At 45.6% G+C, this 13,246-nt stretch overlaps 1 protein-coding gene across 5 annotated transcripts in view; it reads left to right on the top strand.

Moving 5' to 3' along the window:
- Tbcel (tubulin folding cofactor E-like) overlaps positions 1-13,246 on the top strand; it is a 58,901-nt gene that overhangs the window by 7,522 nt on the left and 38,133 nt on the right. For 3 of the 5 annotated variants that reach the window (XM_006242859.5, XM_039081415.2, XM_039081417.2), the window contains exons 1-2: positions 2,241-2,937; positions 12,177-12,326. In XM_006242859.5, the coding sequence (XP_006242921.1) occupies positions 2,901-2,937; positions 12,177-12,326 (187 nt within the window). In that variant the 5' untranslated portion in view covers positions 2,241-2,900. Of the gene's footprint in view, positions 1-2,240; positions 2,938-12,176; positions 12,327-13,246 lie in introns of those variants that run through there. The other 2 variants (XM_039081416.2, NM_001014089.2) reach the window with 1 other exon arrangement.

Raw genomic sequence — 13,246 nt, 5'->3', positions numbered from 1 at the left:
GTTAAGTACTTGTTTATGACTTTTATTCATTTTACCCATTGGGTTTTAATTAAAAAAACCAATTCTTTATATTTTATGTATATTGCATAATCTTTTTTCCAGTTTTAGGTGTGTCTTTTATGTTTTTAACGTCTTTTGATGATCAAAAGCCTTTAATTTCACTGTCAACTCCTTTCTGTGTTGTAGATGTTTTGTTGTGAGATCTCAAAGTCAAGGACTTAGAGCAGTCCTTAGGAGGAGTGCCTTGTGCTTGGGGGGAGGAGTTCTGGGAGCTGTGTCTGTCTGCCTCTGGGGGAGGAGCTCTGAGAGCAGTGTCTGTCTGCCTCTGGGGGAGGAGCTCTGGGAGCAGTGTCTGTCTGCCTCTGGGGGAGGAGCTCTGGGAGCTGTGCCTGTCTGCCTCTGGGGGAGGAGCTCTGGGAGCTGTGCCTGTCTGCCTCTGGGGGAGGGGATTTTGGATTTTGTCTGGAGTTGAGGTTTTTCCTGTGCTCCGAGGTTGACATCCAGTTTCTTTTCTATCCTTTTTCCTCAGACCTATTTTCACTGTTTCAGGATTAATTATTGACTGCTTTTAAGTTTTTCCGGCTGGTTTCTCTGCCCCTTCATGCATTATTTACATGGGCCCTGAGCGGGTTTCTCTTTTCTTGGTCTATTCTTTCCCTGGAGTTGTTCTCAAACACAGTGTAGTTGGTTTTGTTGTTCTCAGTGTTTTTCTGCAAAGTCACCTTGAGTTTGTGGATGTAGAAAAGTAGTTCCTCTAGGAAACACAGATTAGTTCCTGTGACCTTGTGGTCCTGACGACAAATTCTGTCAAATGAGCAATGACAACCCATGGCCTTCTTCGTTTACCTGCTTTAAGACATTTGTTTATTTGCTGGGTTCCCAGTGAGTTTACCACACTGTGTTTATGTCTGAACGAAACTGTCTAATGGGCGTGCTTCCTCCACAAGGTACACGAGAGCCTCCTGTGTCTTGGAAGCAAATACCATTTCAGTATTAGTCTTGAGAGAGCTCTTAAATAGCAACATCAGAAGCACAAAGCCTGTGAAAATTCTAGCATTGACTAGATGCCCACATGGGAGCTTGTTTACAGAGCTGGAACCAGAAGTTGGAGCCCCGCCCTGTCTGCCTTCTTTCCAGTTACTCATCCAAGGACTCCTACTTTGGACCCTCTGCATGTATCCACAAATAACCACAGGCATTCTGAATGTCGACTTGCAGACACATTTGGCAAACTGATGGCTTTGAGACATGGAAGCCATGCAGAATGGGGCTGTAAAGTACTGAAGGTCTTTGAGAGGTCACTGGTGTTAGAGCTGTCCTCGCCATACACACAACTCAGAATCAGAGGAGCATCATTTAGCGCAATGACTGTCAAATACCGTTTCCTCACTGACTTATGCCATTACTGCAATAAAAAGACTACCTTTCCTTGAAAACATTTTTACTATGTTTATAATTGTGGCATTGTTACTTAGTCCATAGGTTTGAATCAAATTAGGAAAAATTTCAATTGCTACTTGAGAAAACAAGTCTAAATGATTTAACTCTTACTGTAGTGACTTAGTGAGTTCATGTCTTTCATGAGCATCATTAATAATTTAGGGCCTAGGTTTTATAAAGGCAAGTAAGCACCCTTTATAAAAGGGTATCTTTCATTCATTTAGCAATGTGTATTCTCATGAAACTTACAAGAAATGTATAAATGAAGATTTTATCCTTCACAGATCAAATCTCTTCTAAATGCATTTTTAGACTTACCTAGTTTATCCTTCAGGTAGATGCAAAGGTGACAGGAAATCATTCAGTTAACAAGGAGTAGGATTATAAATGTCAGACATTTTACTACGCAGTTACTAAGAAGAAATCAGCATCGTCACAGGACTCACGAAGCCGGGTCAAATCTGTGGTGCGGTAATACAGGTAAGCCGTGCATCGCAGTGCTCTTACGTCCGCCGTCACTCTGAGGCGATGGTAGTTGGTGGTCGGGTAGTAGGTGGAACAGACAGTGGTGGCTCTTAGATGCCCCTGGTGCTAACTACTCCATTGGCCCTCCAGCAGTTCCCCAAGGCAGAAGTTAGGGGCACCCTGTTTCTCCTGCCCATGCTGAAGCTGGGAGACCTCAGCAGCCACACGGGTGGTGGATTCCCCTCATCAGTTCAGTCGGCCTGCTCTGGAGTCAGCACTCCACACCACCAGCACTGGACTGGAAGGAGCCGGGGACTTTGTTTTCATGCGTAACTTGGCCATACTCTATATGTGGCTGTTGTAACATCTGGCAACCCCTGGTTATCACGGTGCTTTGTTATCTCCCAAGGGCTGCTGGGTGATAGGCTGGCTGTCTGTTCCTAATGAGACTCCTCTTCACACGGCAGCTTGTGTAGTGCAGAGATAATGAAAGAGTCTGTAGGCAGTTAGGTAATGACCTTAAACTTGTGTGTTCACAGCTGCAAGAAAATGTGTATTAGCAATCCATTCAAGAGGGTGACGTCTGCATTGCTGCTGGAAGGAAAGAGTTTTTCCTCCTTTGGTGACTGGCCAGGCAGGACTACTGTTTTGTGTTCAAGTGTGGTGACTTTGATGTAGTTACAATAAGAATTTTGGCTGCAGTCAGTTTCATACATCTTAGCAAGGTCTGTTTCTAGGACTCTCATGTGGTGCTGTATACTGTTGACATGAACTATTCCTTTTTTAATGAGGTCAGCATGGCTCAGCAGATTAGGTACAGGAAGGATGACTTAGCATGCTGCTGTGGCCCCAGAAACCCGAGCAAATCCCCTCAGTTTCCCAGGCTGTAAATACAGATAAGTGTTAGTGTGTTTTCCAGAGAGTGGCTGTGTAAATAAAGTTCTAGGCTGTAAAATGATTGTTAATCTCAGCGTGGAGACATTTGGTTTGGGGACATGGCTTCAGGAGTAAACGTGTCTAACCCTGCTCTGAGTAAGTACAGTGAGAAATCCTTGCAATTCCTCTGGTGGGGTCTGGGGCAGATAGAAAGGTCAGGGTGGGCAGATAGAAAGGTCAGGGTGGGCAGGAATTTATTTGTGAAGGAGTTGGTTATTGGGCTCTAGGAGAATCTCTTCAGAGGTGTTCAAGTAAAGATTGGTAAATGCTACCCTTTGTGGTGGAGGTGTGGCTGTTGGGTCTATAGGCAGTGTTTTCTGTTTCAGAGTTTCTAATGAGACATAGCCAGTTGGTTTGGAGCATTTTTAGTCATTGAGAAACTATGAGCATTAGGAAGTGTTTAGAAATTAATGCTTTTGGAACAGTTCGCATGAAGAGGTACTTTGTTCTATCTCCCCTCCTGGGGCAGCAGACTGGGGCAGGCATTTCAGTCCTGTGCTTGAATACACTGGACAACAAAACCTTGCCAACACTATGTGTGTCTTGTGTGCAGTATGGCCCCCAGTAGAAAATGTAGAGAGCTCCTCTAGTAACACACAGCCATCGTTTAAACATCTCTGATGTCACTAATTCAAGGACAGGAATTTTGGTCAAGTAGTCTAAGGTTTGTGCTGCTTGTAAGGAGACTGGTGTTACAGAAGTCTAGGAACTCCCATTCTCACACTCCATTTGCAGTGTTTGAATGACACGCATGTAGTTAGGAGAATGGTGAGTGCACTTTACACTAAGATGCTGTGTGGAGCGCAGTTGACAGGCTGTGGGAATAGGATGATGGACTGCAGGATGGGTGTGAGATCACATGGCATGGCCTGGGCTGGTGGTGCTCTACCAGCCAGTTAACAAGTTGACTAACCTTGTCTCTGCGTGGTAGCTTTAAAAGTTTGTTAGACTTGATAGATTTTTCTTACTTCATCCAAAAAGGGCGTCAAGTTAGATTCGTTACATAATGCCCGGAGATAACAGGTAGAGGACAGGGTGTACATAACTTCAGTACAGACTTAATTGGAGGATCATAGAGAAGATCCCCAACCTACTCATCACCTTGAACTGTCTTCGAGGTGTTCCTTTGGAAGACATGGCTAGTACGTGACTTCCACTGTAACAGCTCATCAGTGGGATAAAAGCCCCTAACAGGGATTTTGTAAGTATGTATGTATGGATACAGAACTTCAGGCGGATTCTAAAATGATATGTCTAAAGCCACCTAATCTTTGAGTAGAAAATACATATCTCCATAGCATGGAAAATGTGGCCTGGAAGGACACCGTAAGGCGCGTTCTCAGGCTCAGTCTGCTTGCTAAATAGGTCACTGACATCTTCTGATGCAGCATGGCTTCCACTAGGAAAGGCTTTTTGGCTGCACTTCCTGCCCTGGCTAGCTCAGCTGTCAAAGGGGGTCTGAGAGTTATGGGTAGTGTGGTGCTTTGTTTGCTTACTTTCAAATAGAAGTTTTTTAAAAATTCAGATAGATAATGTCATTTTTTAAAATCAATAAGGTGATTAACTGACTCAACTTTAGAGTCCTAAGTTCTTTTCTGGAGGAAACATATATAACATATCCATACATTGTCCTAGAGTGATTGTGTTTCAGTGGGATGCACCCACACTATGGTCAAGGGAGCACCCGAGGCTTCCTGGAATACAATGTTGAAGGATCTAGCAAGGTTTGGGATCAAAACCAGAAAGAGGTTTGGGGATGAGGTTAAAAGAGGAATGCACACTTAGCAAAAGTCAAATAGATGAAGAACTTGGAAAATCAAGAGAGCTGGAACCCCGGGGGTGGGGAGAGGATTGTGGGAAGTGTCGGGGAGAGTGCAGCCTTTAGGCTTTGTTATGCTGTGTACTGCATACTTACTTAGTCACCACACCTCTCTGACCCTAAGAAGAGGCAATTCTTGGGGTTTCTCTGTCAGCTACTCCTCTCTTGCACTTTCCTCGAAGTTCCTCAAAGATCAGGCTCAGAGTCTGCCTCTGCTTACATTTTATTTCCTCATGGTATGGTTTCGACTCCCTCCCTTGTTATGCTGAAATTATTGATGCTTTCCCTGAGGTGAGCAAACTCAGGTTGCTCCTCCTTGGAAGAAGCTAAAGATCCTCATCACTTTGACTTCTATGTAGGATTGGGAACTCCATCTTCATACTGGGTCCAGTGTTCTATGAAAATTATCCTCTTATTCCCACAGGTATCCTGTGGCTTGAACAAGGTTGGCATGCTCTGACCATCTTCCTGAGCAGTCATCTGCGCCCTCCCACCCCCCATCACCCACCCTGCATTCTAACAGTGTTGGTGATGTTTCAGGTCTCCCTGCCTGGTCCTGTTCCTTTATCTCTTGTTCTTGGAATGTTCTCCAATTCCCTTTCCTGCTAGGTGGCCCAGAATTCACTGCCAAAAGTTAACAACTTCCTGTGATTTTTAAAAATACATTTATTTTTATGTGTGTACATGTGTGCCCGAGAGGGAGGGAGTGACGGAAGAGGAGAGAGAGACAGAGAGAGAGAGAAAACGAACTACATGTGTGCAGGAGCCCTTGGAGGTCAGAGAAGACACTGGCTCCCCAGGAACTGGAGTTTGAGATACTACATGGATGCTGGTGACTGAACCCAGGTCCTCTGCAAGGACATGACAGACAAACTACTGAACAGTCCTCCTACCCCAACTTTACCTTTTCTCTGTCACTTGTTTATACACTTATTGCCCATATATTTCCTTCTAAGTGGGAAATGCCCCGTAGTCACGGTTTGGATTCTCTTTCTTCTCCCTTTCTTTAGTGCTCTGCACAGACTCAGCCTCTGGTATGTGTAACTTCATTGATTCCCACTAAGTGAAAATACTCCGTGGAAATACCCACTTATCACTAATGAACTCTCAAATCAGTCTACTAGGAATGATTTGGTGAAGGTCAAAAATAAGTCACCAAGAAAATGAAAGGCATTTGTTTACCTACCCACAACAGTTTGTGAGCGATTCCTGTTGTCTGTCTTCTGAAGGAAGCAGACAGGTAAATAGAAGGAATATCACTGGTGTGAAGCACCATCCACCCAACGGAACCTTACAGTGAGTGGTGCAAGCTTGGGCAAGTGTTTCCCTTCTCTCTCCTTAAGTCGGTAGGGGAGGGTGCTTTCACAGGGCAGTTTTCTGCCTTCCTCAGGTGGAGCGAGGCGAGACATTCCACTATTGTGCCCTACTTCTGATAAGTAATTAAGACTGACTTATTGTGTATAAGTATTGTATACTTATGCAAACTCTTCTTGAAGGTCCAATCCTACCCTGGGCTACGACAGGTGCTGTTTATTTCTTCTCCTACGGTGTCACTCTGGTCCCCAGCCACTGACTGCTGCAGTACTGTGAGACTAGCCAGAGTGCTCCATCGGGGAAGATCTTCTTTGCCGGTTTCCACTCCTGGTGACCTGGTTGCCCAAAGTTCCCAAGGCTCCTGAGTTCACCTCTGCTTCCTGGTATGGTTGTGTAGTTGCACTTGGCTGGCAAGGCATGCTGGGAAGTCCCTGCAAGCCCTGTGTGTGGTCAGAGTCCAGAGCGGAGCTTAGCGGTTACCCTTGTGAGGGAGCAGGGAGGAGCTGTAGGGCCTGGTGGCGTGTCCACCTCCACTTTTCCTAGTCCTGCTGCTGAAGTTCACTCCTAGGCTCAGGTATGCACGCTCCCTCTTTTTTCACCGAATTTTACAAAATTACCAACCACTGTTTAACCTTCTGTTCTATTTCTCTTTTCTTCCTTCCCCATTCCTTTAAAGTTATTAGAATACTATATATTCCGATACCCCCCAAACCCAACTTGAATTTTGTCATAGAAACTATAAATCCTGAGATTAAGTAAAAACATAATTTTTAAAAAAGCCTTTAGCAGATCATTAGGTCATTCCTGTATGTGTTACGTGAAGACACCCATTCTGCGCGATGGCGCCTGGGTCAGCTGCTTCAGGGGCCTCAGAGTCGGCAATGAGGAGGCTCCTCTCTGCCCTCCTCCCGCCTTCCTTCCCTCTGCATCGGCTGCTGCTGCTGCTTCCAACTCTTTCCTTCCAGAGATCGTTTGTGCGTATACAAGCCAGTAAAGCTATTTTTATAAGGTTTGCTTTTACCTTTGGCACTCTGAGGTTGTATTTCTGTGTCTGGGAAGTTGTGAGCAGGGCTGGTAGTATTTAAGCGTTATGTAGTGCACTGTTCCATGCTGCCTCTGTGGGCAATACTGACATTGCTTACCACCACACATTACATCTGGAGGAACTTTAGCATCCAGATCAGCTTTAACCCGTTGTGACGAGTTTGATCCTTACCGTAACTCACCCTTTTGGGGTGGGACTGGACAGTGCAGGCCGTCTGACAGTGTACTTGTGGGACTGGACGTTCTGCTGTGAGCACCTCCAGCCCGCGCTTCGCTGTGACTTTCTCAAGGGGCTACCCAATACTGACGTGGGATCTTGAGGCACAAAGGACTTGAGATTTTCACATGTTCCTGCACTTATAATGGAACCCAGCAGCATCACTCAAGATTCCTGGCTTGCTGGCTACCTGGTTTCAAGCACCAATTCAGAACAGCTTTACAAATACATTTGAGCCCTGCCGACTGCAGAGGTAGACGGGTGTAACTTCACTCCTGTTATTTCCAGAAAGTCACAGACTATCCCCAAACCTTTTAAAAGGCTTGAGTTAAGGATCTTTTCCATTCTACATTTCCTCATTTTTCAGTCTTCTTGGTTTACAGCCTTCCTTTCCCACCTCCCGTTCCTCCTGAAACACAGCAGATGTGAGCAGATTTTGTTACGCATCCATTTGGCCCTCCCTCTTAAGGTTCTAATGGACGGCCACGCAGGCATGTGCATGTGCAGCACCTGCATTGCTGCAAGGCTCTTCAGTGAAGGGCCAGTAAAGGGGTCACGTGGTAACCTCGGGGAGAACGCTACATATTTTCACATCCTGAAAAGAGGCTTTTGGTTTGTTTTGAGGATGCTGGGGACTGAATCTAGGGTCTTGTGTATGCAAAGCAAGGGCTATCCTGAGCTGTCCTCTGAGCCTTTTTTTTTTATTATTATTAATGTTTATTTTGAGACAAAACCTCACTAAGTGGGCCTAGAAATCACTTGTAGACCAGGGTGTCTCAGAGCTTAGATGCTCCTGCCTCTGCCCCTTAAGGAGTGAGGATTATAGGCTAGCACTGTCGGCTTTGGAACAGTTCTTCTCAAGCATGAAGACGTGAGGGCGAACTTCAAAGTTCCCATGCTTGCTTGTTTGTCCCTGGGCCCGTAGTGTCACATGAAGGAGTGTCTCCCCCGGCACGGCTGTGTGCTCCATATTTCAGTTGTGCCCAAGGCAGCTGCCCTGGAGTTTTGTAAGTGGAAGTGCTTTGGAAGCCTCCAGCTCCAGGACGCCCCTTGAACACAGAGGCCTGTATTGCCACGACACGGTGACAGTCTGCCTTCCCTATGCTTCAGACTTCTGAACTGCCAGCTGTATGGATTTCTCCAATTGCTTTGCTAACTGTTTCTAGAAGATTGCACTGGTGTTCTGCCTGAGACAGACTTTGATAAGAGCTGTGGAACCTTTCAGTGTTGTCTGCTGTTGATGGCAGTTAGCTTATATTGACAAGAACCTGTCAATCGGAGGGTTCCTGAAGCCACAGTAGCCCTGTTCAGACACCGCTCACTCCTTAGGTCAGTGTCATATATTCACAGCACTGAAACAGGGGCCCACGGGGGCTGGAGAGATGGGTCAGTGGTTAAGAGCACCGACTGCTCTTCCAGAGGTCCTGAGTTCAATTCCCAGCAACCACATGGTGGCTCACAACCATCTGTAAAGAGATCCGATGCCCTCTTCTGGTGTGTCTGAAGACAGCTACAGTGTACTTATACATAATAAATGAATAAATCTTAAACAACAACAACAACAACAACAGGGGCCCACTGTAAGCCTGGAAACAAAGCGGTTATACAGGCAGCCCAGTCCTCAAGGTGTTTCCAAGGTGATCTCTTATATACTCCACAGGGGTAAATTATACAGGTGAAACATATGTTCCATGGATAGGCATGTAGTCAGTGAACATGTGTGTTCTAAACATCTCAAATGATTCTACAAAGGTCAGTAACCGTGTTTGGTTGCAGTTGAAGACGTGGTTTATTGACTACTTCTATGTTCATGCTTTTTTCTCCTTTCAACTCTTATACAAACCTGATGGGGAGGTTCTGATCCCTGGGTAAGGAGGAGAGACAGGGCAGGAACTAGTTCATATGTACCTAGTCTGTGAGAAGCATAAACTTCCTGTGTCCATGGGTTTTGCACCTCACCGTAATGTCCACACAGAATGAACAACGTGATAATGTCCACACAGAATGAACAGCATGTATAGTTTGGAGCCGTACTGCAGCCTTGTAATCCAAGTAGCACACTGTAGTCTCTCCAATGCCCTGTGATCCAGGTAGTCCACAGAGCAGGGCTTTGTAAAACTTTGTTCACTTGTGACTCCTTTCATCCAAGGAATTTTACATCACCTCAGTATGTAGATAGATAAAATATATAAATCAAACATTTCCTGATAATCAGAAAGATTTATTTTAAAGCAATTACTTGGTATATATAATTTTACCATTTATTAAAGGAAAAGATCAGATTTGCCTGCTAATTAGATGGATGTGCTTTTTTTGCAGAAAGAATTAGTGCTGCCTGACACACTTGTACTGCAGGAGGTGGAGCATCTTGCTGTTAGTCACAACGCTATTAAGTGGTGAAAACTGAGCGGGGCTTAATCTACCCTCTTCCCACAGTCTCTGCCGTTTCCACTCAGCACTGTAGACATGAGTGGTTTTAGGGCTCAGCAGCATTGACCAAGCCCTCACCGTACACAGCATGGTAGGCTTGATGCTCTGAGTTAGTACTGGGGCTACAGAATCCCACAGTCCTCTCTTGTATAATTTAATGGTAGAGTTATTATAATAGCCTGAGAAAAAGAGCCAGCATTGACTTATTTAACTGTGTAAGCACAAGCAAAGCAGTGTCGCTACAGTGAAATAAACGTCAGCACCCAGTGAGAGCTGGAAGCATTACCTGGTTGCTATCTAACAGCTCTAAGAGAAACCCTTTAGTGTCTGTTCCCCTTGGTGTCTTCCAGTCCTCTGCCTCCCTAGCTAATGCAGTTATCCGCATTCAAGTCTCTAGTCTTTAGTGAATTTTTTATTTTTACTTTTGATATGCATGTGTTTGCTTCCATATGTGTATGCAGCACAGGCATGCCTGGTGCCCAAGGATGCCAGAAGAGGGTGTGTGGGTCCCTTAGGACTGGAGTTACAGTTTTGAGCTGCCATGTCAGTATTTGAAACCAAACCAAGGTCCTCTGGGAGAGCATCGGATATAAAACACTGTTTAATAACTAACTAGTAAACTAACAGTCTCTGCTAGTTTGAGGGAGGTGATGGTGATGGTTGCCCATGGCTTTCTACTCTAGGTGCAGAGGGGCTTGCCACCCCATCTTCCTTCACTTCTTATCCTAGCCTGGGGGCTGTGCCCTCTGCTCTGGTTGTTCCTGCTCCTTTTCTGTGTGACTCACTGCCTCCTCTGTCCCTGATCCCCATAGTTCTTTTGTCGTTCTAGTTCTCACAACATGTCCTATGTTAAGGTTGAATCTGAGTCTCTAGCTCCAGCCAACATTTGTTACCTAACTTTACAGTGTTTCTCAGAGTATCACCAAGTGCCTGCCCCACATTGTCCACTGAAGAAGTGCAGTTCATCATCCCTTGACCAGTTAAAGGTACTAGTTAATGATCAGCACCAGAAAGCCAAGGCTTAGCCTTGCACTCACCTCCCTGCTGCCAGCCCCTGTACCCCAACCTTGGTCACTAAGCTGTCTTGATTCCCCACACTCAGTGAGCATTTCCTGGGACAGTAGCTCAGGTCCTCATCATCATGCCTGTGTTTTCACAGCATCTTCCCAGCTCTTTGCCCTTGGCCCTGGTTCCATCATAGCTGCAGTATACTCAAGCACCAAGATGAGCTTAAAAAAAAAAAATCAAAAAGCAAACAAACAAGTGATGTTCCCCTCCTCAATGGCCGGCTCCTTTCTTCTCTGCTCAGCTACTAATGGAGTATGCAGCCGCTCCTGCCTACAGCTGCTTGGCAACAGCAGGTCTCTCCAGACGTGCATAGGCCACTGTGCACTCCTGCCGATGTGCTTTCTCAGCCTTAGTCTTCTCATCCCCACCCCCCTTTTCATTGACTCATTTAAGGAGTGTGGTGGCTGCTGGCCGGAGGGTCATTGTAGTTGCCTGCATCCTGGCTGACACACAGCACAGCATAGGCCAGTCCCTGAGGAGTGGGGATCAGGCTGTCAGAAGTCGTGTGTTTAGTATTCTCTCCTTTAATATGTGCATGAGTGCAAAGAAAATGCTGGAGTTACTGAGTGTTTAGGCCCTTAGGTGAGATTAAAGAGAGGAAACTTTACCTAACTTCAGCACCAGAAGAAATAGCACTCTCTATTAGGTAAGCTTAAGTCCGGTAAGTGACCAGGAAAGGGAGGACAGTGACTTATGTTAAAGTAGATTATTACCTCTCCCTGGAATTCGGCCAGTCAGAGAGCTTAGGGCAGTGGAGTATTTGGAGACCTGGGTCCCTTTTGCTTGTGCTCCACTTTGATCACATTTATTTCCTGGCCCGTGATCCAGTGAGGCACCTCTTCTGCATCAGAACGGAGGAGGCTAGGAGTGGGATGGTCAGATGCAAGGCACTGGCTGTCTTAGAGATTTCTGGAAACTACTGCACTTATTTCCATCCTGTCAGCCACAGCTTACTCAGACATTCTAAAAACAAGTATACGTGTGCATGTGAATGCACACAAGTGTACACACACACACACACACACACACACACACACACACAAGGTTCTGTTACTGTGGAGACAGAATAAATTTCAAAAGACAGTATTGAAGATTCATACTAACTGTTCATGTTTAGTCTGATGTTTAATCTGCACGATCTTGTTCAGCCTTTTTTAAGTTACTGCACATACCTTATAAGCCAGCAAAAGATGTTCCTGTTACCCGTGGCGTGGTCGGAAGAGCCACGCTCCTCTAACTGCTGGACTACTCTTTAGGAGATGGCGCACACCCTGCTGTGTGATCACCGCTGCCCTCTCGACATTGGGGAGTCTCACCGCAGTAGAAGTTTGCCTGACGAAGTAGCATGCTACCCACTTCTCCAGTGCCCAGCCTCCTTCCTCATAGACAGATAGTTCTTATATGGATAAGTAGATGATTTGATGATTTCTTGGTTTCCTATAGACTTTTCAGAAAAGAAGATGGACCAGCCTAGTGGGAGAAGTTTCATGCAAGTATTGTGTGAAAAGTACAGTCCTGAAAACTTCCCTTACCGCCGTGGTCCTGGGATGGGAGTCCATGTCCCAGCCACTCCTCAGGGCTCTCCTATGAAAGGTAAGGAAGGTAGAACAAAGGGTTTGTGAGCGATTCTCTAGCTGGAGCACAGCAGTGCCTTGTTTGTGAATGAGTGCCTTCATTTTGAATTCGGAGTCAGATGGTCATCACCGTGTGCTAGGACTCCAGTGTATTCTTAAAGAGCCTCAGAGAACTGATTGCTCCAGACTGGCCAGAGGCATCTTAGTTGTCCTTTCCAGACAAGAGTAATACTGAGGGAATGAGACTGCAATGCATACCCCCCCTAGCAACTGGGAGGGTACAGAATAGGACAGGCTGGCGTGCCCTTGAGGACCTCCGTGGGTTCTTGGATTAGATTACCCGACATTTCTGTTTCTAAAGCTATAACACAATGTAGCTTATGTTGAGCCAAATGAAAACGACAGTGACTGGGAATGAAATTTAGAAGATAATACCATGAGGAAAGGTTTCAGAGGTTAACTAGTCCCCAGAGAATGCAGAGTGTGCTTAGAAGGAGACAAAGACATTTAGGGAGAGGGAAGTGGGAAGGCTGGGTTCCTTCTAGCCTTCACATCTTAGCTGACCTTAACAGATTTTAGAGGTAGGGCTCTGTAATGAGGGGTTGCTGTTTGATTCCAGCGCACAGTCCGCTGACAGTCATTTCTCAACACAACCGTCTTCCACTCTGTACAGTTGGCAGTTTGTCACGCAAGCTATGCTCTGCATCTGAGAAATTTGATACTAAATAGCACTTAGTAGAAAAACCATATAATTCGAGGTCTCAAGTTAGAAATCGTGACCTTCAGGTGGCCTTGTTTTTTTCCAAGTGGGAGAGAAAGTGGTTGAGTTGTCACATTTATCCCTTTCAGTAAGATAATGAGAACGGTGTTATGACACGTGTGTGTTAGGAAAGGCATGGTCAGACTCGTTCTTCTGCTGACCCGATTTTTGCATATTTC

The sequence above is a fragment of the Rattus norvegicus genome, chromosome 8, assembly GCF_036323735.1.
Source record: "Rattus norvegicus strain BN/NHsdMcwi chromosome 8, GRCr8, whole genome shotgun sequence".
In the NCBI taxonomy this organism is placed as follows: Eukaryota; Metazoa; Chordata; class Mammalia; order Rodentia; family Muridae; genus Rattus; species Rattus norvegicus.
The sequence above is the reverse complement of the archived record's forward strand: the minus strand, read 5'-3'. Positions and strand labels throughout refer to the sequence as shown.